This window comes from Heloderma suspectum, chromosome 5 (assembly GCF_057233095.1).
Source record: "Heloderma suspectum isolate Gila_16-S chromosome 5, 16-S_ref, whole genome shotgun sequence".
NCBI lineage: Eukaryota > Metazoa > Chordata > Lepidosauria > Squamata > Helodermatidae > Heloderma > Heloderma suspectum.
In genome coordinates, this window is record NC_139462.1 from 226,853,101 (window position 1) to 226,878,589 (window position 25,489).

Genomic DNA, 25,489 nt, shown 5'->3' on the forward strand with positions numbered 1-25,489 from the left:
GCTTCCCCAGATGGCTCCACCCCCTTTCCCCCGACTGCTAATCATTTGTCACCTTCCAGTGGAGGCTGGTGGCTCCAATGTCAGTAGTGCAGTGCATTCGCTCTGAATTCAGTCAGAACACTAAAGGAACTATCAGCACCTTGGGTCGCTCCTTTAGAGCTGTCTGGCTCTGACTGAAACCCGGAGCAGATTCACCGCCCCACTGACATAGAGCCACCAGCTTCCAGTGGTGGTTTCCCGGGTTTTGCACATTTCCCCCCCATTCTAAAATGTCCTAAAATGTCCTAAGACATTGTTGCAATGTCTGTCCTAAGGTTTAGTTCCTGGCAACGCAAGCTTTAAGCGAAAATATGCTGGCACTTTTGGAATTTTGACCCCACCCCATTTTGCCTTTGGCCCTGCCCAACTCTGGAATGCACCCCCGCCCCCCTCCAAGAGCTTCTCTAAAACTGAATTTGGCCCTTCGGCTGAAAGAGAGTCAACACCCTCCAAGGTTGGAGGATTAGAACAAATTGGGTATTGGATGGAGAATCCTTGAAAGGTGGAGATGGAGAGCTATACACCTGCTAGAAACAGAAGGTTTTAAAAAGACCAGCAGCTGAAAAAATGAGGGAGGGGTGAAATTGGGAGAGATGCTGGAGCAAGATTGTGTTCAAAAGCTAATCTTTTCTGCTGTGGCACCTCGGTTGTGAAATGCCCTCCCCTTGGAGGCCTGATTGGCACAAACACTGGTTTCATTTCAGCACCAAGTTAAAACATAGCTTTTTACCAAAGCTTTTGAGGGCTGATTGGATTCCCTGAGTTTGCACACTAACTGTTTTATTGTTTTAGATTTTAAATTGGTATTAGCTAGCTTAATGATTTAATATGTTTTTAGCTATTTAATTATATATTGTTTCACACTCTTTAAATTTATTTTATCTGTATGCCACCCTTAGATCCTAATGATATAGGGCGGGATTTGTTGTTGTTGTTCAGTCGTTCAGTCGTGTCCGACTCTTTGTGACCCCATGGACCATAGCACGACAGGCCTTCCTGTCCTGCACTCTCTCCTGGAGTGTGCTCAAGTTCATATTCATTGCATCAGTGATGCTATCTAGCCATCTCATCCTCTGCTGTCCCCTTCTCCTTTTGCCTTCAGTCTTTCCCAGCATCAGGGTCTTTTCCAGGGAGTTTTCTCTTCGCATTAGGTGGCCAAAATATTGGAGCTTCAGCTTCAGTATCTGTCCTTCCAATGAGCACTCAGGGTTGATTTCCTTTAGGATGGACTGATTTGACCTCCTTGCAGTCCAGGGGACTCGTAAGAGTCTTCTCCAGAACCACAGTTCGAAAGCATCAATTCTTCGGCGCTCAGCCTTCCTTATAGTCCAGCTCTCACAGCCATACATTACTACTGGGAAAACCATAGCTTTGATTATGCGGACCTTTGTTGGCAAGGTGATGTCTCTGCTTCTTACTATGCTGTCTAGGTTTGCCATAGCTTTCCTCCCAAGGAGCAAGCATCTTTTAATTTCATGGCTACAGTCACCGTCTGCGGTGATCCTGGAGCCCAAGAAAGTAAAATCTGTCACTGCTTCCATTTCTTCCCCTTCTATATGCCAGGAAGTGATAGGGCCAGATGCCATGATCTTCGTTTTTTTAATGTTGAGTTTCAAACCAGCTTTTGCACTCTCCTCTTTCACCCTCAACAAGAGGCTCTTGAGATCCTCTTCGCTTTCTGCCATTAGGGTGGTATCGTCTGCATATCGGAGGTTGTTGATAATTCTCCCGGCAATCTTAATTCCGACCTCTGATTCATCCGACCCAGCATTTCTCATGATGTACTCTGCATATAAGTTAAATAAGCAGGGTGACAATATGCAGCCTTGTCGTACTCCTTTCCCAATTTTGAACTAATCAGTTGTTCCATGTCTGGTTCTTACTGTTGCTTCTTGACCCTCGTACAGGTTTCTCAGGAGACAGGTAAGGTGGTCTGGTACTCCCATCACTTTAAGAATTTGCCACAGTTTGTTGTGATCCACACAATCAAAGGCTTTAGTGTAGTCAATGAAGCAGAAATAGACGTTTTTCTGGAATTCTCTTGCTTTCTCCATGATGCAGCGAATGTTGGCGATTTGATCTCTAGTTCCTCTGCCTCTTCGAAACCCAGCTTGTACTTCTGGTAGTTCTCGGTTCGCATACTGCTAAAGCCTAGCTTGTAGGATTTTGAGCATAACCTTGCTGGCATGTGAAATGAGCGCAATTGTGCGGTAGTTTGAACAGTCTTTGGCATTGCCCTTCTTTGGAATTGGAATGTAAACTGACCTTTTCCAGTCTTGCAGCCACTGTTGAGTGTTCCAGATTTGTTGGCATATTGAATGCAGCACTTTAACAGCATCATCTTTTAGGATTTTAAATAGCTCAGCTGGAATACTGTCATCTCCGCTAGCTTTGTTGTTACTAATGCTTCCTAAGGCCCACTTGACTTCACTCTCTAGGATGTCCGGCTCAAGTTCAGTGACCGCACTATCATGGCTATCAGGGACATTCAGATCTTTCCGGTATAGTTCTTCTGTGTATTCTTGCCACCTCTTCTTAATCTCATCTGCTTCTGTTAGGTCCCTGCCTTCTTTGTCCTTTATCATGCCCATCTTTGCACAAAACGTTCCCTTGAGATCTCCAATTTTCTTGAAGAGATCTCTAGTCTTTCCCATTCTGTTGTTTTCCTCGATTTCTTTGCATTGTTCATTTAAAAAGGCCTTCTTGTCTCTCCTTGCTATTCTCTGGAACTCTGCATTCAGTTGGGTGTATCTTCCCCGTTCTCCCTTGCTTTTCGCTTCCCTTCTTTCGTGAGCTACTTGTAAAGCCTCATCAGACAGCCACTTTGCTTTCTTGCATTTCTTTTTCTTTGGGATGGATTTCGTTGCTGCCTCCTGAACAATGTTACGGACCTCTGTCCATAGTTCCTCAGGCACTCTGTCTATCAGGTCTAATCCCTGAAATCTATTCCTCACCTCCACTGTATATTCATCAGGGATATGATTGAGGTCATACCTGAACGGTTTAGTGGTTTTCCCAACGTTCTTCAATTTAAGCCGAAATTTTGCAAGAAGCAGCTCATGATCTGAGCCACAGTCAGCTCCAGGTCTTGTTTTGACTGACTGTATGGAGCTTCTTCATCTTTGGCTGCAAAGGACATAATCAATCTGATTTCGATATTGACCATCTCGTGATGTCCATGTGTAGAGTTGCCTCTTGTGCTGTTGGAAAAGAGTGTTTGCTATGATCAGCATGTTCTCTTGGCAAAACTCTATTAGCTTTTGTCCTGCTTCGTTTTGTACACCAAGGCCATGCCTGCCTGTTATCCCGGTGATTTCTTGACTTCCTACTTTAGCATTCCAATCCCCTATGATGAAGAGGACATCTTTTTTTTGGTGTTAGTTCTAGAAGGTGTTGTAGGTCTTCATAGAACCGATCAACCTCAGCTTCTTTGGCATCAGTGGTTGGGGCATAGACTTGAATTACTGTGATGTTGAATGGTTTGCCTTGGATTCGTACTGAGATCATTCTATCATTTTTAAGATTGTACCCCAATACTGCTTTTCCTACCCTTTTGTTGACTATGAGTGCTACTCCATTTCTTCTAAGGGATTCTTGCCCACAATAGTAGATATGATGGTCACCTGGATTAAATTCGCCCATGCCTGTCCATTTTAGTTTGCTGATTCCCAAGATGTCAATGTTCAATCTTGCTATCTCATGTTTGACCACCTCCAGCTTACCTTGATTCATTGATCTGACATTCCAGGTTCCTAAACAATATTGTTCTTTACAGCATCGGATTTTCTTTTCACCACCAGACACATCCACAGCTGAGTGTCCTTTCGGGTTTGGCCCAGCCACTTCACTCTTTCTGGCGCTAGGGCCAGAAATAGGGCGGGATACAAATGTTTTAAATCAATTAAGAATAAATAAAGAATCTCACAAGTGGTACTGAAGCCTGGGTGGGAATATTTGGGGGGATAGTCTTTAGCACCTTGGACAGCTCCTTTAGAGTTCTGGCTGAAACCCAGAATGGATTCAAAGCCCCACCGAAATCAGAGCCGCCATCCTCTACTGGAGAAGGGTGAAGATTAGCAGGTGGGGTGGGGAGATTCAGAATCAATGATTGGGCAATCACTATGTCACGACCAACTAAAATGTCACAAAATAGCAAGCAAGACTTTGAGTTCTCCAGATCTCTCCATCAAGTTAAATGTTGAGAAAAGGGGAGTGGAGGGGAAAGCTAGTTTGATGTTGAAGCCACAAAGCCTAAATTTGTCACTGTCTTAAGACAGAGCGCAGGACTTTGCAGACTTACAGTGAAATTCTGTACATGTCTACTTGGAATTAAACTTCACTGAGTCCGATGGGATTCACTCCCAGGTACACGTGGACTGGATCACAGCCTTAATTGAATTAGGCTTTACTGCAGGTTAGAGAAACCTGTGGCCCACCAGATATTGCTGGACTACAACTGCCATCATTCCTGCACATTGGCCATGCTGGCTGAGGTTGATGGGAGCTGAAGTCCAATACATCTGGAGAAGGCTACCCTAGACACACAGTCTCTGCACACCAGCACAGACACCACTTGGAATACACAATACAGTGGTGTGCTGAGGCTGCTGTCGCAAGAGTTTTAAAATGTTACATCTTCTCCAGGAGCGTTGCCACAGGTGATCTCTTTTTGACCCAGCCTCTGACCTTTAAACTGGCTCTTAGTTTGCCCTCCTCTCCTCAACCTCTGAATTATGGTAGCAGCTTTTTTACTGTTTGTTTTACATGGCTGATTAGTGGATCTCCATGCCTTAAAGCATGTGCAGAGTGCATTTCCCTCATCACTGAGTGATCACAGCTATACATCTGAGATTTGGAGAAAGGGCTTACAGGCCAGAGGTGGCTGCTTCCAGTGATGTTTGAGCATCACCCCCTTGCATTTTAAAAATGAAGCACTCTGCACATACTCAGGCCTTCTCTCTTCCTTGTGACAACTTCCTGTTTTTCCAGCACTGAAAAAATGCTCAGGCATAGAAGACTAGGTCAAACTAAGCCATGTCTCCTATAGTCACTCTCCAATCCCCCGGCTTCACACTTCCCTAGGGATGCCACATATTTTCCAGGTGTGGGTCCAGTGCTCTTAACTGCTCTCTGACAAGCAGAGATCCAACCGATGCAGCTTTTCTCTGACATGGAGATGAGATGATGGGGAAAGCTTCACCTTTTAAATAGCTGCCTTTCTGCCTAAATTTCTGTGCCCTCAACAGTTGTTTCTGAAATTGTAAGCCTGCAAGTAGGGACTGTGTTTTCTTTTCTTTTCTATCATATCTGGTGAGATTGACTAGAGGCATAGAAATATTGGAGAATGATTCAGAGGGGCTAATAATAGAAAAAAAATATTGGGCCAGGAAATTTCCATCGACCCTATGCTCTATCAGTTAAATTACATGCAATGATTTGTTCTTGGTTCACATAAAGAGTTAGCAATATATATGGGAATTACTGCAATAACATATGCAAAACATTGGAGACTACCTTCTATTGTTGATTGGTTAACCAAACTATGGCACTTAGCAATTATGGCAGAATTAACACACTATATTAAAACAATAGTAAATAGCAGCTATGGGACAAATTTGCAGAAAATTGGTCACGCTTGATTTTGTAGAATTCAATAAATTGAAATATTCCATTTTGTCTTTCAGTTATATGAAATAGCAAGGTTTGCATATAATTCAGCTGTGAAAGATAAGTGTTAGATGAGGCTAGTATTTCATAATAGGTTCTCTTACAAATGTAAAAATAGGAATGGTGTAATATTGGAAGTGGATGTTTATTACTATATCGCTACTTTTTATCTAGAAAGTTGTCTTTGGATCTCACACATTTATGTAATTATTATTAATAATAATAACAATAAATTTTAAAATTGCTCCACAATGCTTAGTTGTGTCTGGCATGTAAAATTTCCCTTACTATTTAGATTGGAGCAGAGAAGTGGCTTATGTTACTCCAGCTTTCCACAACCTGATGCCCTTCAGATGTTTTGGATTTCCACTCCCATCAGCCCCAGCCAGCACAGCCTGTGAATACTAGGAGTCCAAAACATCTGGAGGGCACCAAGTTGGAGGAAGCTGCATTACCCTGTAAAGCAATAATAATAATTTACTTAAATGTTGTTGTTACAACATCAGCCAGTGTGGTGTAGTGGTTAGAGTGTTGGACTGGGACTTTGGGAGATCCGGGTTCTAGCCCCCACCAGGGGTGGCCCTAGATCAGCTGCCAGCAATTGGTGCCCTAGGTGAACCATGCAATTGGCGCCCCCACCCACAAACCCCAAGGGCAGATCTAGGCTGAAGTTTTGATAAACTGGGAAACATTTTGCTCCTATTTTCCATGTAATGCTTTTAAGTGTATTTATTTAAACAGAGTCATAATTATTCAGTTTTTCCGTCTGTCTGTCCAATGTTTCTGAGATCAGATAGAAGAGAGACATGATGTTTTCATTTATATTTGTTGGGGAGGGTTCCCCTCAAATCTGGGGCCACGCTTCACTCGTCGCCCTAGGTGACCGCCTAGTTCGCCTACATGGATGGGCTGCCCCTGGTCCCCACTCAGCCATGAAGCTCCCTAGGTGACTTTGGGCCGGTCACTAACTCTCAGCCTAACCTACCTCACAGGGTCGCTGTGAGGATAAAACGGAGAATGAGGAGGTTCATGTATGCCACCTTGGGTTCCCTGAAAGAGGGGGGGAAACGCAGGATACCAAAGGAAGAAGACGAAGAAGAAGAAGTTGTTGTTGCTGGAGATGTTAAAGGCATAGTTGTTGTTTATTCGTTCAGTCGCTTCCGACTCCCCGTGACTTCATGGACGCCAGAGCTTCCTGTCGGCGGTCGCTACCCCCAGCTCCCCCAAGCTCGAGTCCGTCACCTCCAGAATATCATCCATCCATCTTGCCCTTGGTCGGCCCCTCTTCCTTTTGCCTTCCACTTCCCCTAGCATCAGCATCTTCTCCAGGGTGTCCTGTCTGCTCATGATGTGGCCAAAGTACTTCGGTTTTGCCTTTAATATCACTCCTTCAAGTGAGCAGTCTGGCTTTATTTCCTGGGGAATGGACTGGTTTGATCTTCTCGCAGTCCAAGGCACTCTCAGAATTTTCCTCCAGCACCACAGGTCAAACGCATCTATCTTCCTTCGCTCAGCCTTCCTGATGGTCCAGCTCTCGCAGCCAGAGGTTTCTACCTGTTGGAAAAAGGGTGGCAGCTGTACTGTCTCTGTTTTCCTCCCTCCCTCCCCTCCATGCTTTCCGCCTGCCGACTTCGCCTCCCCTCCATCCTTGGGTACCACCCAGAGGCGGCCCGCCCAGATTCTCTCCCCATTGGCCGCGCCGGCCGCCCGCCCCCCGCCAGCGCGGCCCTCGGGGCGGAGCCCCCGGCCCGGGAGGGAACTCCGGCCGGGCGGCGCGCGTGCCAGCCACCTTGGCGGAGCCGTGCCGGCGCCTCTCTCCGCCTGCGCCGCTCCCCGGGCACCAGGCGCCTCGCTCGCTCGCTCGGCTCCGCCGCCGTCCCGGGATCTGCTCCGCTCCGCTCGCGAGCCTGCGAAAGGAAGGGGCGAGATCGCGGCTGGGGGCTTCGGACCATTGGGACGGTCTCTGCCCCGCCCGGCTTCCTCGAGGAGCTGCGCAAAGAAGGGCAGCCCGCCCCGGGGCAGGATGTGCCAACGGCGTTCTTCGGCATGAAGTGAAAGTCGGGGGTTTTATTTTTATTATTTATTTAACGCGCGGGACCGGGGGGGGAGGGGGGCGCCTTTTTTTAAACGTGCACGGGGACAGCGGAGGCTGGCGGCTCCGATTTCCGCGGGGCGTGACTCCACTCTGGGCTTTCGGCCCGAACGAGCCAGAACTCTAAAGGAGCTCTCCAAGGTGCGGCCCCCGCTGCGAGAGAACTTCCCGCAGAAGAGGAGAGCCTTGCCGCCTGGATCTCCTCCCCGCGCCTGGCCCTGCTCCGCGCGCCGCCGGCTGGCGCGATGGAGGCGAAAGTCGCGGAGCGGTGGTGGCTGTGGGTGTCTCTCTCCGGCTCCCTCCTCTCCAAGGTGAGTTGGCGCGGCTTGGGCATGCCGGCCTCTCTCTGCTACTTTCTTCCCTGCAAAGAGGAGAAGGTGGAAGGGAGCAGGGTGGCAGGGGATGGGATGGGATGGGATGGGATGGGATGGGATGGGATGGGATGGGATGGGATGGGATGGGAAACAGATCCATCGGTTGTGAACCACTTATTTATTTATTCTTGCATTTATATCCCGCTTCTTTTCTTCCTTACAAGGAACCAGAGGCAGCACAGGTGTCCCTCCTCTTCTTCATTTTATCCTCACAGCCCCCCTGTGAGGTAGGTTAGGCGGAGAGGCAGGGACTGGCACTAAGTCACCTGCCGAGCTTTATGGCCGAGTGGGGACTAGAACCCAGCTCTCCCGAGGCCCAGGCCAATGCTCTGACCACTTCACCGCACTGTCTCTCAGCTTACCCTTCCTCTCAACCAGGTGGCCTCCACAGGTGTTGGACTACAACTCCCAGCAGCCCCGGCCAGCATCCAGAGGCCAGCGGGTTGGGAAGGCTGGCTTAGGGCAAGCTGAGGATGTGGGGGGAAATTGGGGTTCTCCTTCAGCCCACCGGAGAGGAACCTTCTAGAATGGAGGCGGCATCTGGTCTAAATCTGGCACAGTAGTGCCAGTTATGACTACTGGAACATCTTCCACGGATAGCCTTTCAATGGGCTGCCATCTTGCCCCATAAATGTGGCTGTACTGCTCTTCCATGATCTCTATCAATTTCTAGACAGAAGAAGTAAAGAGGGAAAGAACACCGTGAATAATGGTGAAAAGGGGGGGAGACAGGCTCCGGTGCTCGAGAAAACCAAATGTATTGCGCTCAGCGCGTTTTGGAGTGTTTCCTTCCTCTGTGGGAGCAATAGACCTCCACAACAGCGTTTGCAAGTATCCAGAGAAAAGAACACTTGTGTATTTCAGAACAAGAGATCAAACAGCTTTTAATAGCTCCCGAGGAAGGAAGCATTCCGAAACGCCTTGAGCGCAAAACATTTGGTTTTCTCGAGCACCGGAGCCTGTCTCCGCCTGCCTGCCTTTCACCTCAATTTCTACTCTAGACAGCCAGGTATGGGAAGCCTGCCTGATCTCCAAGCTTCCCCTGCCACCCTCATCTTTGACAGGTCGCCCATCCCTGTGGTGACTTCCTTGGCGTGAGGGAAGCACTTTCTGCACATAAGCTTTTTCACTGATCCTTACGTGGTATCTTTGAGGGTCTGTTTCTGGTATAGACAACAGCACATGGGTTTTGGTGAACGCAAGCCCAAGAGTCTTCTGTTCAAGGTCTCCTGTCGCAGGGCCAGTCCCACCGTTAGACAAAGTGAGGCAACTGCCTCAGGTGGTAGCTGCGGGGAGGGGAGAGGAGGGGAGGGGAGGGGGGCGGGCAGCATTGCAGTGCTGGAGGACAGAATTGTGGGTTCTACGGAGTCTGCACCCCCTAAGCCAGCTTGCTGTTCTCATATGTGCTACAGGATGCTATCCTATCACCAACTGATGACATAAGATTCAACAGTCACTCTGGTTGACTTCTGTTTGTGGAATGGATGGGGGGGGGACCATTTCATTCTTTGCCTCGGGCAGCAAAATATCTGGGCCAGCCCTGTCAAGTTTCTTTAAATCTTGCCAGCTGTGCCCAGAGGGAGAATGTCTTTCCCCCACCCCCATCCCCCCTCAGGACAGCATTGGACAAATTGTTCCCTTTCCATGCTGCTTGGGGGACAGGTGGCTTTGGGGACCAAATGTTTTAGTGGAGGGCCAAATCATACACGAAAACGACAGAGGCTTGGTTGGATTTCTTGACCCTCCACACCACCGCCCCCTCAAAGAAGCCAGTGGGGGCTCTGGTTGAGATTAGAGAAGTAGTCCTGGGAAGGGTGGGGTGGGGGTTTAAGCCCTACCCCAACACCATGTTCTGGATCTGAATTCCCACACACAGAAATTAACTCTACAGTGGGGGGGGGGGGTACCGCTACGATACAGGTGACTTTCTTCAACGGCTGAACTGGCTATCCAAGAGGTTCAATGTTGTATATGTTGTGTTGATCTCCATGAGGAAGCTAAACAAGTGCTCCGCTTTTTTTTCTCCACTGAAATTAACGGAAGGGCTGAAGTTTAACCTGGATTACCTCTGATATTCTGAAATCTATCTTTGAAAAGAGATGGTGGTGGAATCCAACTGGAAGGCCCCTTGTACATTTCATTTTCCTACAAGTTCCACTTTTCCTTTTAAAAAAAGAAGGAAGTAAGAGAAAGTATAGATCATTGGTATATTATTCTAGGGTTCTTTTTAAAAGTACCCCATCTCTGTTCTCTTCTATTTCGCCCAGTTATGTCTTTTGCTAGTTCTTTTTTGATTTATTGTTATTATTATTAATAGTGTTGTGCATCTGATAAATAGATCACATACACAACACAGTAAAGTGTATCCTAAGCTGTGCAGTTCATATACAATTCTACCTTTAATAACTAATTCAGAGTAAGTTAAACCAATTTTCTATATTTGTCTCTTTTTATCGTAATTATATACTGAGAAAAGGTTTACGAAGGGAAAAGGAAGATGGTTAACTAAATATTCTAAATGATTCTACAATCACCAAGTATTTTTTTTTAGCAACACTGCAAAAGCTCTGTAATCGTTGAGATCCAAGTTCCATTGTTTTCTTGTTATAAAAAAGTATCTCTTTTTCCTTTTAAAGAAGGGGCACTGTCTAGCCTTCATATGGCAGCTGTCACTGTTTGGGGCTGCTTTTAGTAATCTTAGCAGTTCGAAAGCAAGAAATTGCAAGTAGATAAATAGGTACCGCCTCGGCAGGAAAGGTAACAGCGTTCCGTGCACCTCGGTGTTCAGTCATGCCGGCCACATGACCACGGAAGCATCTTCGGACAGCGCTGGCTCTTCGGCTTAGAAACGGGGATGAGCACCGCACCCTAGAGTCGGACACGACTGGTTGGGGACACCTTTACTTTTACCTTTTTTAATAATCTACCAACCAATTCCACATGCTCCCTTTTTATTGACCCCCTTAAAATATCCAAGCAATGGGTTGGATCCAGCTTTAGTCTTTCTTTAGAGTAGACCCATCAAAATCAATGGGACTTACATCAGCTATGCCAAACTTAAGGGGCTCTACTCTTAAGTATGACTAAATCTGAATCCAACCCAATATCTTCAAGAGGCAAATGACAGGAACAGTGGGGTACATCTTAGCCAATTTTTGCAGGGTTATATATCCTCGGCCAGTTCCGCAGGGCTGTAAAATACATATATTTACAGCTGAAGAATATCCCGGGTGTTATGGGTTGTGTTATTATTTATTCAGTGCCATCAGTGTGCGTGGCAATTTGCAGAAAACCAAAAGGCAAGCCCCTGCCTTGAGAAGCTTACAGTCTAGCATTTGACACCAGGGCGGAGGGATGACAAGAGGGAGGCAGGAATAAACAGGGAAGGAAGGAATACGTGCTTGCTTCAGTAACAGGTAATTGGGCTTTGTTACAGATGGGCACAAGAATAGAAAAGGCTTCAAAACAGCCTTCCCCAATCTGGCACCCTCCAGATGTGTTGCACTACCCAGCCAGTACAATGGCCTTGTAGTCCCAACATGTCTGGAGAGCACCAGGTTGGGGAAGACTGCTGTGGAGTGAACACTGAGAAGGACACATCGCTGAGCTTCGGTTCTCCTGGTGGTGAAATGTACTGAGGATGGATGTGAATGCAAATCCAGTGTGTCCCCAAACATGCTGACCCTGGAGCAAGTCCCACTGAGTTCAGTGGGACTTACTCCCTAGGAATTATGTTTAGAATTGTAGCTTTTGCTCTGTTTAGGCAACCTGGTGCCTTCCAGATGTTTTGGACTACAACTCCCATGATCCCTGACCATTGGCCATGCTGGCTTGGACTTATGGGGGTTGTAGTCTAAAACATCTGTAGAGCACCAGGTTGCCTACCGCTGGCTTAGATCCTTAATTGTAAATTCGACTATAAAGAAGGACGGATACCTGCATTGAGCAGGGGGTTGGACCCGATGGTCTTATAGGCCCCTTCCAACCCTACTGTTCTATGATTCTGTGGTTAAAAATGGTTCAAAACAATTTTTCCATGACAATCCTCAGTTATAAGATGCATGTTTTAGTACCATACCTTCCTCAGACCCTGAATTCTCAGGGTCAAACAACGTACGTTCATTACGTAGTGTATAGCTGGGCCGTGTCTTTTTCTTTAGAGTAATTGCACATGGCCATAATTCAGATCAGGATCAACATGCATTGGGAGGGGGGATTAAACCTTCCCCTCCCAAACCCATTTCCTTCCCAAAATCCCCCCCAGCCCCCACACAGCAATTAAAAAGAGAGAGAGAGTCTCCACTGGAGTCAATAGAGGCCTTTCCCCCTTTTTTTAATCCCTGCACAGGGATGGGGTAGAATTTCAAGAAGCAAACAGTGGGGGGGGGGAATCCTCCCCTCCTGGTGTATGTGATCCTGATCCTAATTGGGGCCGTGTCCAGTTACTCTAAAGTTAAAAAAAAAAAAGATAAGGCTCAGCTACATGCAACACAATTAACATAGTGTGTAGTTCGACCCTTAGAAGGCTTGAAGGAATTTCTCAAGATAATTTATACTCAGTACAAGGACAATTCACACATGCATGTTCCATCACTTGAAGACTGCAACATCTGGCCCATTCTTGAATGCATGGGCCAGAAGGATTGCCCAGCTGGGTCAGACTGAAGGATCATGGGGCAGGATGGCAATACTCCCTCCCCATTTGTCCTCAGCATTTAAGGATAGACTGCCTCTAATCGCAGAGGCTCAGTTTTCACTATCATGGCTAAAAGGCAGTGAAATGGAGTATTACTTTTAAAAAGCCATCAAAGCTAGACAGCCATCAACAAGTTTGCACAACAGATAAAAGTGTTCATTTCATTTCTTACTTTCCTATCCTGCCCAATAGCCAAAGCAATCTGGATGGTTTGCAAAGATCAAAAACCTCAAAAAATACGATATTGTACATAGTACAAAAAACGTTGACATACAAACATCTAAAAAGACAGCACACACTCACACACATATATCTAAGGATTTTAAACCATCAACAATAAGAAAAATCCAGGACCATATAACCCCATCATACGCTGCCAAATGCCTGAGAGAAGAGGAAGGTCTTCATTTGGTGCTGAAAAGATAACAAAGTTAGCACCAGTGGGCCTCATTACAGAGATTGTTCCACAATTGGGGGGCCACCACTGAGAAGGCCCTCTCCCTCATTGCCCCCTCCTGAGCCTCCCTCGAAGCAGGGCCCTGGAGGAGGTCTTGAGATGAAGAACGTAGCATACAAGTAGGTTCATATGTCCTGATACCCCAGTGCTTTTCAGCGGAGTCCAGTTGCATACATTTCAGTTGCTAATCAAGTCTGGAGTGACCAAGTATCAACATTTCAGGTGATGTTATAGGGGTGCACGAAAGTCACTTACCTGGTCTCGCAGCTTTTCGCGGTGGGGGGGAGGTGCTTCGCTGCTCCCCCCGCGAAGTTCAGGCCGGGGGGGAGGCTTCCCACCTCGCCCGGCCAGAATTCAGGCCGGGGAGGAGGTGCCTCGCCTTGCCCGGCCGCGAAATTAAAAGTTAAAAAAAAAACACGCCCCCATGATAGGCTACGTGACTATTAACGTAGCCTATCACGGCTAGATCTGCAAAGTCAGCCGTGATAGGCTACGTCAATCGTCACGTAGCCTATCACGGGTGACTTTAAAAAAAAAAAAGCGTGTACGCAAATGGCGGCCCCCATAGGGAGCCACCATTCACGTTCCTTATTTGGTCGCTGTAGTCTACGTAAATCTTTACGTAGACTACGGCGAAAATAAGGGCAACGCAAATAGCATTGCCCTTATTTTCGCCGTAGTCTACGTAATCTTTACATAGACTACAGCGACCAAATAAGGAACGGGAATGGCGGCTCCCTATGGGGGCCGCCATTATCCGTACGCACGTTTTTTGTTTTTTTTAAAAAAGTCACCCGTGATAGGCTACGTGACGATTTACGTAGCCTATCACGGCTGACTTTGCAAATCTAGCTGTGATAGGCTACGTTAATTGTCATGTAGCCTATCACGGGGGCGTTTTTGTTTTTTTTCTTTTATTGGAATGGCGGCGGCGGCAGCCGGTCAAAAGACCGGCTGCCGCTCCCGCCCCGGACGAAGACCCGACGAACCACCGGCTGGACCCGCCTCCGGGAGGGACATTCGCCAAAGGTAAGTCCCGTCCCGGGGGGGGCGGGGGGGCGGAGAATTTCTCCCCGAAACTTGTTCGGGGGGCCGAACACGTTGGCGCTTGGCCCCCCGAAGTTTCGGGGAGAAATTCTCTGCCATCCCTAGTGATGTATACATGCATGTGTGAATCAGGTCGTGCTCACCTACATCAGCTGCTGTCACCCATCTTATATTTCTGCTTCATGAGTCAACTCCCATTTTATTTCGTAACTTCTGCCGATTGCCCTATTCCCAGTCATTTCCACTTGTAACAATTCCATCATCCCTCTGGCTGCCCCAGATGGCTGATTTATTTCACGACTTCACTGCAACGCTGTGAAGTTGACTGGTCTGAGAAACGGGGACATGCCCACGGCCATCCGACGGGTTTCCTGGCCAAGAAAGGACTTGAATCCAAAGTTCCCATATACAACCCGACAGGCCAGGCCCCCGGACTGCATCGCCCCTGGTCATTCACACCACTACTACCGGTGGATGCAGCTTTAAAAAGCTGGTTTTCTCCGGTCACTTTGTCACACGCTAATGTGATCACGAAACGTTACTCAAGGCAGGGCTGTTCAGATAGAAGAAGGCTCGGTTCTCAATGGTTCTCATGCAGCTTCATGAAACAAAGAAGACAGGCGACAGCCTTGGATGCAGGGAATAGGGTGCAAAGTCTGTCCCCTCTGCTAGGTATGGGAGCCGCCAAGGGCAAGGGTGCCTCAACCCAGTGAATGTTCACTGCTCTACTTCCTCCCATAGTAGTGAATGGGGAAAAAGAAAGCTTTGAACTTGGAAACCCTGTTGCTTAGGGTGCAATATCTGCCCCTTGCATTGGATGCCGCAGGCATGGCCTATTGGGTCAGACCTCTGGTTCATCTCCTGACTAGCAGACAGACCTCCTGGATTTCAGGTGGGAAGTCTTTCCTAGCCCTACCTGGAGATCTCAGGGACTGAACCCGGTCCTCCTTCACGCAATGCACGTGGTCTATCACTGCTACGGTGCTTCCCCTTTGACTGAAAGAGAATCCACTGCAGGGCAGTGGGGGGAGAGTTTGCGATACGTCTCTCTGATCTATGCGGTCTGTCATGGCAGCGGAATTAAGCCATCCCAGGGCAATGCAGCAACCAAGCAAGCAAAGACATCTCACCTAGAGCTCTCTGGTGGCGGCGGAGGTGAGGTGGGGAGGAAAACATTACGATAATTTGGGGACCTGGAGAACTGCAGGGCAGTGTGAGATCTGGCTGTAAAGAAACAGTCTCCCGAGAGAACATGATGCTTCTCCGCAGGAATGTAAATCTACTCTGGGTAAAATGCGAGGATGTATTAACTGGGGAAGCACACGCAATGAATCATGAGGCTTTCTCCCTCTGGCATTTCTGCCCGCATCCTTTGCTGATACAGGACCCTGCGCTCACCAGACACTCTCTGTCTTCACTGCAGAGGATATTGATGTAGGACAGCCTCCCCCAACCTGGCCCCTCCAGATGTGCTGGACTACAAGTCCCATCACCCCCAGGCAGCTGATTGGCTAGACACAATGGGAGTTGTAGTCTGATGCATCTGGAGGGCCTCGGGTTGGGGGAGGCAGATACAGGGGAAGATGAAGGACAAATGATGTTTGTCCTCACCGTCTCGCCTCGTTCGCCCCACTGGAAAGAAATATTTGTCTTCCTTTTCGTTGCACAGCCATTTCATTTTTCAAATGCTCGTGCAAGTTCTGCTCCATCACCAAGAAGTCTTTTGCCTAATGTTACGGCCAAAGTAAATGTGACATTAAATGCATCTTTGCATTTACTGTGCAGTCTTTAGTGTGTGTGTGTGTGTGTGTGTGTGTAGCCCAAGTGGGGATCTTATCAGGATTCCAGCTCTTTGCATTAGTAGGATGTTACTAGTTGTGTTGAAAATGGTGCCAGAGGGGGGAGTCCCTCCCAATGCAAATGGCAGCATCAGAGGAGGGCTCTTTCTCAAGAGTGCAGCAAAGGGGAAAGGGTTAAATTCCTCCCTGCCCCCTGGGATCCTGATTTTTATCACCCGCAGCTAATGCCATTTGTATTTTATTTTTAAGGTTGCATGTTAAAGGCATGGGTCCTCCCCTGCGTCCCACCAGCACGAGGCATACACTATGGTGGGGCGTGGGAGAGGGCCTTCTCTGCTGTGACACCCTGGTTGTGGAATGCCCTCCCCTTGGAGGCCCGACTGCATGTACATTGATTTCATTTTGGCACCAAGTAAAAACACGGCTTTTTACCCAAGCCTTTGAGGGCTAAATGCATTCCCTAAAGTAGCACACCGTTTTAACTGTTTTATTGTTTTAGATTTTAATTGGCATTAGCTTGTTTAATGTTTAAAATGTTTTTAGCTGTTTAAATTATTTATTGTTTGATACTGTTTAAATTGATTTTATCTGTATGCCACCCTGAGAACTTAATGATATAGGGCGGAATACAAATGCTTTTGATAAATAGATAAAATAATGGAAACATTTAATGTCAAATCTATTTTTATCCTTAGGTAGTGGTGGACTCTGTACATGCCCAGAGTTTCTCTTCCCCACCCCTTGTGTGTGTGTGTGTATTGCATTTCGCAGAACTGGTGTTCAAAGCATGAGGGTTGGTTGTAAATGGTCAGTCAGTGGGAAAACAAAAGCACTCTGTGTATACTCAGGAGGATTTTCCTTGCTATTTTTATTCACAGTGTTCTTGCGGCTGAGCGCTGGCACTGAACACTGTGTCCTGGAGCTCAGCCCTCCAGTGCCTTGGCTCCGTGGAGCCCCTTCAGCTTGCCAATTTAATGTTCCATTCTTTCTCTCCAGAAAGTCCTGTTGAGCTAATTACTTAATGAGGCAAGATGCCCTCAGGGCCAAGCAGAACTTATTTAATTCCAGGACGTGCCACTCGGGTTTTTCCTCTCTTCACTTGGAGGCTGATGCTCCTTTCTTTCCTCCTATTCTGCTTGTGGCTAACGCTAATTGCTTTCCAGGTTTAGTTAATAGATTGGGAATCCGTCATACTGTGGCATTTGCTACCACAGGACGTACTGACGGCCACCAGCTTGGATGGCTCAAAAAGTGGATTAGACTAAATCATGGAGGATAAGGCTCTCAATGGCTACTACTCCTGATGGCTATATGCTACCTCCAGGATCAGACACAGGTTGCTTCTCTGTGCCAGTTGTTGGGGGACATGAGCGGGAGGGTGCTGTTGTGCTCATGTTCTGCTTGCGCACTTCCCATAGGGATCTGGTTGGCCACTGTGTGAACAGAATGCTGGACTAGATAGGCCTTTGGTCTGATCCTGCAGGGCTCTTCTTATGCTCTGATGTCTATCGTAGAACTCGGTGAAATCTGGAAGCTTGCATTTTCACTTCTGGAAGCTGAGCCCTTGAAAGGAAAGGTGTCGTCTTCTGTTCTTTGTATGCCTTTGGGGATGGATTCTGGCAACCATCTCCCCCAACAAACTACCCAGTATAAGCAATGGTCACTGCTGTCCAGTGGAGCTAGATGTCTGGCAGAGACCCAGATGTGGGAACTCAAGTCTCTGCTGAATATCTGGAGAGCATCATAGAGAAGGCTCTGTCTGAAGCAGTGGGCAGCAGAAGGCTGATTAACCCATCTCCCTTCCACCACATTTTCTCAGCAGCCCTCCCCGCCTTCTGCCCCCCCCCCCCAATTTGGGCATGTCACAGCTTTTCCAGGTCAACCCTTCTCCTGTCTGTTTTGCAGCTATTCAGTGGCACGACCTTCATTCCCCGACAGAGGTTTCTGCTAGTGCAGCCTCCCCAAACCTTTTGGCCTCCAGATGTGTCAAACTACAACTTCCATACATCCCAGCATGGGATGATATACAGCCAGCTTCTGACCTCTGTAGAAAATCATCCCCATATTTCTTTTCACCCCCCACCCCCAGACACAGAGAGCTTTGGCTATTGGGCAGTATAGAAATGAATGAATGAATGAATGAATGAATGAATGAATGATGTTCTCTAGCCACGATGGCCTCCTTTTGCCAGAGAGCAATTCTATGCCACAAAACAGACCGTCACTCAACAGGTGAAGCACTTCTCAGCATGGCCATGTAGCTAAGGGTGATGCTTCACCTGCTGAATTCCTGCCTGTTGTGTTATTTAAGCAGAAAGATTAAAAAAAAAAACAGATTGCCCAACCCAAAGGATGTTCATACGGGGAGAATTTTGCCCTTCTGTTGTTCCAGTTATTGCTGTTGCAAGCAGATGATAAACCACACCCCGCTGTGCACTTTTTCCCCTTCTTGCCAGCATTCTTTTAGCAAAGCTTTATTTTTAGCATTTGCTTTTGCATTGCTTTGATTTCATCGGAGACGTTTTGCCGCAGCTCTGCTCTTTTAATGGCTAACGAAAGGTGCAATGCCTGTCCTCACTAAACAGCTGTTTCTGATCACAGCCCCAGAGCTAAAATTGCAGCAAACGTGTTACGAACACGCCATAGGCAAAGGGCCAAGCCGTTCCAGCACATGGTGTGAGAGACAAATGGGACAACGACAGTATGGTGGGATCTTGAGTTTCTTAGGGCTGCCTGCCTTGCTTGTGATTTGTGAGCTCAGCATTGAAAAGTTCTTTTAAAATAGCAGTTTTACAGACTTGAGTAGCGTCAAACCGATGTCATAATCTCAGCCTTTCCCAAACCTGGCTCCCTCCAGATGTGTTGGACTATGGCTCCCATGGTCCCCAGCTAGCATGTCCCATGCTGCCTGTGGACAATGGGAGTTCTAGTCCAACACATCTGAAGGGCACCAGACTGGGGAAGGCTGTTACGAACCCACTGTTAAGCCACGTGTGCCATTGGTGGTTGTAATTTTTGACTGAGATACTTTAGGCTCCCATTGATGAAAGCTAGACTTAACTAAACAATATGTACAAATGCATAGGTCAGGGCGTAAGTAACAAGAGGGTAGATTTAGGTTGATTTAAGTAGCAGGAGGGCAGATTTAGGCTGAACATTAGGAGAAATGTCTTGATGGTAAGAGCAGTTTGAGAATGGAGCCAAAGACCTGAAGTGGTGGTGGGCTCTCCCTCACTGGAGGTCTTCCAGCGGAGGCTGGATAACCACCTGATGGATGCTCTAGCTCTGAATTTCCTGCATCAAGCAGGTGGCTGGACTAGATGACCTCAAAGGCTCCCCTCCAGTTCGATGAATCTCTGAAATGATGTTTCATGAAGCCAAGTGAAGATGAGAACAGAGTTCTAGTCTGCTGCTTCTCTCCCAACAAGAACAGTCCTTTGCATGGTTAGTGGACACAGTGGCCCCTACACTGATATGGTGACATTTGAACCATAAGCGTCATAGTAGGAGTGTATCCTCTTGAAACTTCTTCACATGGTACAGAGCTAAACTATGGGATTTGCTACCACATGATGCACTGTTGGACACCATCATGGATGTTTTCATAGCTTCATAGAATAGTAGGATTGGAAGGGGCCTTTAAGACCATCGAGTCCAACCCCCTGCTCAGTGCAGGAGTCCAAGTCAGAGCATCCCTGGCAGATGGCTATCCGGCCTCGCCTTGAATGCCTCCAGTGTGGGAGAGCCCATCACCTCCCCAGGTAATCGGTTCCATTGTCGTATTACTCTAACAGTTGGGAAGTTTTTCCTGATGTTCAGCCAGAATCTGGCTTCCTGTAACTTGAGCCCATGATTCCGTGTCCTGCATTCTGGGATGATCGAGACGAGATCCTGGCCTTCCTCTCTCTGACAACCTTTCCAGTACTTGAAGATCGCTATCCTATCTCCCCTCAGTCTTCTCTTCTCAAGGCTAAACATGCCCAGTTCTTTCAGTCTCTCTTCATAGGGCTTTGTTTCCAGTCCTCTGATCATCTTCGTTGCCCTCCTCTGAACCCTCTCCAGCTTGTCTGCATCCTTCTTAAAGTGTGATGCCCAGAACTGGACACAGTACTCCAGATGAGGCCTAACCAGTGTGGAGTAGAGGGGAACTAGTACTTCCCGGGATTTGGAAGCTATGCTATACTTTCACTTTTGAAAGTGAAATTAGACAGATTCATGGAGGCCGAAGCCACAAATGGCTACTAGTTATAAGAACATAAGAAGAGCCCTGCTGGATCAGACCAAGGTTCCATTTAGTCCAGCATTCTGTTCACACAGTGGCCAACCAGCTGTCAACCAAGAACCCACAAGCAGGGCATGAGCATGACAGCACCCTCCCACCCATGTTCCTCAGCAACTGGTGTACATAGGTTCACTGCCTCTGGTACTGGAGGTAGCACAAAGCTGTCAGGACCAGTAGCCATTGATAGCATTTTCCTGCATGAATGTGTCCAATCCATCCTCATCCTCCATGAAGGTTATGATGGCCTTTAGTCTGATCCAGCACAGCTCCTCTTAGGAAACAGACATCCATACGCCTTCTCCTTCTGCAAATAGGACCACTAAGAATCACATGGTACGGCCCCTTTGGGGGTTGTTTCATTTCAGACTACCATGAAGAAAACTAGCAGAGACACGCGTTAACGTTCTCTCTCTAACATGCTAGCTTTCTCCATGCAAAAGTTTTACGATTTGGGGAATGTATCACTACGTGATTCCCCTATGCACAGTCCGAACTGGTACAGTCCCAAGAGAAATGTACCGTCTTGGGGTTTGTTTGGTTTTTCAAACACGTTTAGATTTGTTCTCGGTGAGAACACCGCAAGAATTAAAACAGGCTGTTAAACTGAAGTCACTGTGTGAAAATGGACGACGTAGCTCGCAACAACAAAGCAGTACAAGCGAAGTAAATTGGTTCTTGAACAAACTCATGTTCAAAATGCAGAAGGAGAACTATTCTTGAGGCATTGCTTTGCAAAGCCAAAATCCAGAACTGTCTCCGCATTGCCCCAGTCGAGTGTTTTATCAGCGAAGGAGCGAGAGGTTTAATAAACAGGAGTTGGGGGTTGTGCGTTGCCAACTGCCCACCCTCACTGGGGGTGGGGGGGACTCCTGCTACACAATCCATCTACAAATCCCCCCTTCCTTCTCCCCAACCATGCCCCACAAATCCCACAAGGTAAGGACACTTTCAACCAAGAAGTAAAAATGTACTTCAGGGAGTGCCATATTCCCATCAGGCCTCAGTTTGAGTTCATTGTTGAGAGTTGAAATACCATTCAACCTTTGCCAGTGGAATTACAACCACGTAAATCCACTCTTGGCAAGGAGCCAAATTGAACACATTGTCTTTTGGATGCCCAAAGCATACAGTTGGCAAACTCAGCTCTCTCTCTCTCTAGTACAGGGGTGGGCAAATGTTTTCTTTCTTTGTTTCTTTGTCCATTGGCTCGGTCACTAAATTTAGCACAAAAACAAAAAAAAATTGAGGTGTGGTAAGAAACAGCTTCTCAGTGCAATCCTATGCGGATTATGTTCAGTGGAGCTTAGTAAGTGCATTTAGGATTGCAGCGTAGGACATTTGGAGTGTCTGTGTGGGGCGGGGGGGGATTTACATAGCCATTCAAGCCCCCACAGTTGGATGTCTTTTGTTACATTTCAAGATGAGAGCCAGGGTGGTGTAATGGTTATGGTGTTGGACTGGGACTCGAGACATCCAGGTTCTAGTCCCCACTCGGACATGAAGCTCACTGGGTGACTTTGGGCCAGTCACTGACTCTCAGCCTAACTTACCTCACAGGGTTGTTGTGAGGATAAAATGGAGAGGAGGAGAGCTATGTAAACCACCTTGAGTTCTTTGCAAGAGGAAAAAAGGCAGGATATAAATCTAATAATAAATAAATATCCTATTTATTTAGGGGTAGGTTAGCTGATACCCTTCAGATGTTTCAGACTACAACTTCCATAAACCCCAGCCAGCATGGCCATTGGTCAGAGATTACAGGGGTTGTAGCTAGGGCTGTACAGCTTGTGTCAAATCCGTTCTGTCTGTGTGTGTTTTTGCAGCCTTTCGTTCTGTCATCTGTCCATCGACAGAATCAGATTTTTTTGTTTCCGAATGCGGAAATGTGCAAATTCCCCCCAAGTGCGCATTTTCACACTTTAGCCTATGGGGAAATGCGCGTTTTGGGCCATTTTTAAAATTTTGTGTATTTTTCTACAACAAAATTTGCACAGAATTCAAGAAAGTTAGAAGAAATGGTCCACAAGTCCAGGGAATCTGCCCGATGGGGGAAAGCCGGTCCTCTATGGAATGCGCAGGTCAGATTCATGAAAATCCAAACTCATTTGATTCTGTTGCAGATTTCTCCAACATCCCTAGTTGTATCCCCAAACATCTGGAGGGCACCAGATTGTCTGTCCCTGCCATTTCCCTGTTATTTCCTATGAATGAACTAATCCTTGAACTAATATAGCAAGATGGATGACATGACATGACATAATACCAGTTAACATAATAGCTAAGAAGTGTTTGAAGTATGTTTCATGCAGTATCTAGCTGTATTCTTTCCAATGATCTTGCAAGGTAGGTCAGTATTATTATTGCCGATATCGCAGGGGGGGCTGAGGCTGAGAGTGAGCGGCTTGCCCAAGGCCACCTTAGTGAGTTCATGGCAGTGAGGAGCTTTGAATGGAGGGCTTGCTGATGTGCAGCTCAGTCTCTTTGGCACTATTCTGCATCTGCTGTCATCACGATATAGGTGAGCCGTACGTTTCAAACGCTTGCCAGGAATAGAGGGAAGTGTTGACAAGGATTTACTGGAAAAGAATAAACACGGGGATTTATGATGGGAGTGTGAAAATGAACTTGAAAACATGTAATTTTTTAGCTTGCCCATACGGCTGAACTTCCCTGATCTATGTAGAGGAATACAGAAGTTTAATAAAATGTAATGGCTATCGAAATATTTATGCGCATCATCAGATTTAAATCCTCCCACTGCTTAGTGGAACAGTACTGGGGAGAGAAACTTCTGCTGGCTGATCATTTTGTGCCAATTACCTTTAAACCATCTAGCTGTGAAAATAAAATGGCTGGATAGGGAGAAAGATAAGGGTAGCAAATTAATTGTTTGTCTTTGAGAAAGCAGCTACATGGTGCTTAAGGATTTGGGTTTTTTCTCCTCCTATTTCTACCCTGATGGGGCATTGCAGTGATGTGTCTACACCCAGGCTAAAATCTGCCCCTCCCCCAGAAAAGTGTGATGTTGCGGGGAGGATTGCTGAGGGGGTGCTGGAGCAGTTAAGCATCTGACCTCCACTCATAACTTCTCCCCTCCAAATCATTCATCTTCCTGATACTTTATAAATTTATTTATTTATTTATTTATTTATTTATTTCATTTCTATACTGCCCAATAGCCGAAGCTCTCTGGGCGGTTCACAAAAACTAAAACCAAACAACACACAATAAAACAATTTAAAATATATAGAACATTAAAACCACAATATAACAATACAACCACAATAAAACCTAGCAGCAGTACAGGAGTTTAAAATACAGATTTAAAACAGCAAAGATAAAAATTTAGAAAGCTAAAATTCCTGGGAAAATAAAAAGGTCTTCACCTGGCGCCGAAAGGAGTACAATGTAGGCGCCAGGCCAACCTCACTAGGGAGCTCATTCCAGAGCCGGGGTGCCACAACAGAAAAAGCCCTCCTCCTAGTAGCCACCCGCCTTACTTCCTTCGGCAGGGGCTCACGGAGAAGGGCCGCTGATGATGATCTTAAGGTCCGGGCAGGCACATATGATCCCAAACTCTGGTTTCTGCCAGTCCACTCCTTTGGCACTTCCTCTGTGAGCTTGTTCCATTTAGCAGGTATTCCTTTTGCTTATGGAAAATGAAAATGTGGTGTCATAGTTAGAGCATTGGACTGGGAATCGGGAGATCTGGGTTCTAGTCCTCACTCAGCCATGGAAGTTCACTGGGTGACTTTGGGCCAGTCACAGACTCTCTCTCATGGGCAGATGTTGCCATTTGGCTACATAATGATTGGCACTCACCTCTGAACTTTGGAAATAGAAGGAATGCGAGCTAAATAAAACCTCCAGGTTCAGAGGCAGTAAGCCCCTCTGAATGTCAATTGCTGCAAGGGATGGTGGGGAGACACATTAAGGGAGGAATGTTACCTCCATGTTTTCCTTATGGGCTTCTCGGAAGCATTTGGCGGACTAGTGTGGGAAACAGGATGCTGGACAAGCGGGACCTTTGGTCTGACCCAGCAGGACCCTTTTAATGTTCTTATGTAAAGGAACAAAGGAATATAAAGCCCTCCCAGACTTGAACAACAAGAGCACCCTATTTTAAGGACATAAGAAGAGCCCTGCTGGACCAGACCAAGGGTCCATGTAGTCCAGCATTCTGTTCACACAGTGGCCAACCAGCTGCCCACGGGAAACCCACAACCAGGACATGAGTGCAACAGCACCCCTTGCCCATGTTCCCCAGCAATTGGTGTACATAGGCATACCACCTCTGATACTGGAGGTAGCAGCATATAATTATCAGGACTAGTAGCCATTGGTAGCCTTCTCCTCCAGGAATTTGTCCAACCCCCTTTTAAAGCCATCCAAATTGGCAGCCATCACTACACCCTGTGGTAGCAAATTCCATAGTTTGACTATGCACTGCGTGAAGAAGCCCTTCCTTTGATCTGCCCTGAATCTCCCAACGATCAACTTCATGGGGTGACCCCTAAGGGTTCTAATATATTGAGAGAGGGAGAAAATTGTCTCCCTATCCACATTCTCCGCACCAGGCATAATTTTGTAGACCTCTATCATGTCTCCCCTCACTCACCTTTTCTCCAAGCTGAATCCCAGCTGTTGTAACCTTCCCGCATAGGGGAGCTACTCCAGCCCCTTGATCATTTTAGTTGCCCTTTTCTGCACTTTTTCCAGCTCTACAATATCCTTTTTTAGGTGCAGTGACCAGAACTGGACACAGTATTCCAAGTGTGGCCGCACCATAGATTGGTATAAGGGCAGTCTGATATTGGCTGTTTTATTTTCAATTCCTTTTCTAATTATGCCTAGCATGAAGTTTGCCTTTTTCACAGCAGCTGCACACTGGGTCGACATTGTCATCGAACGGTCCACCACAACCCCAAGATCATTTTCTTGGTCAGCCACTACTGGGTCAGATCCCATCAGCTTGTACCTGAAGTTGGCAGTGTTCGACCACCAGTCCAATCAGTTTTCTGTAGGTGGAAAGGGAA

At 47.0% G+C, this 25,489-nt stretch overlaps 1 protein-coding gene across 1 annotated transcript in view; it reads left to right on the top strand.

Moving 5' to 3' along the window:
• Nucleotides 1-7,451: 7,451 nt before the first annotated feature.
• The window catches only part of LOC146345233 (vasoactive intestinal polypeptide receptor-like), a 171,271-nt gene continuing 153,233 nt past the window's right edge, over nt 7,452-25,489 (top strand). The window contains exon 1 of the mRNA XM_084859444.1: nt 7,452-8,109. Coding sequence (XP_084715570.1) covers nt 8,044-8,109 — 66 coding nt within the window. The 5' untranslated portion in view covers nt 7,452-8,043. The remainder of the gene's footprint in view (nt 8,110-25,489) is intronic.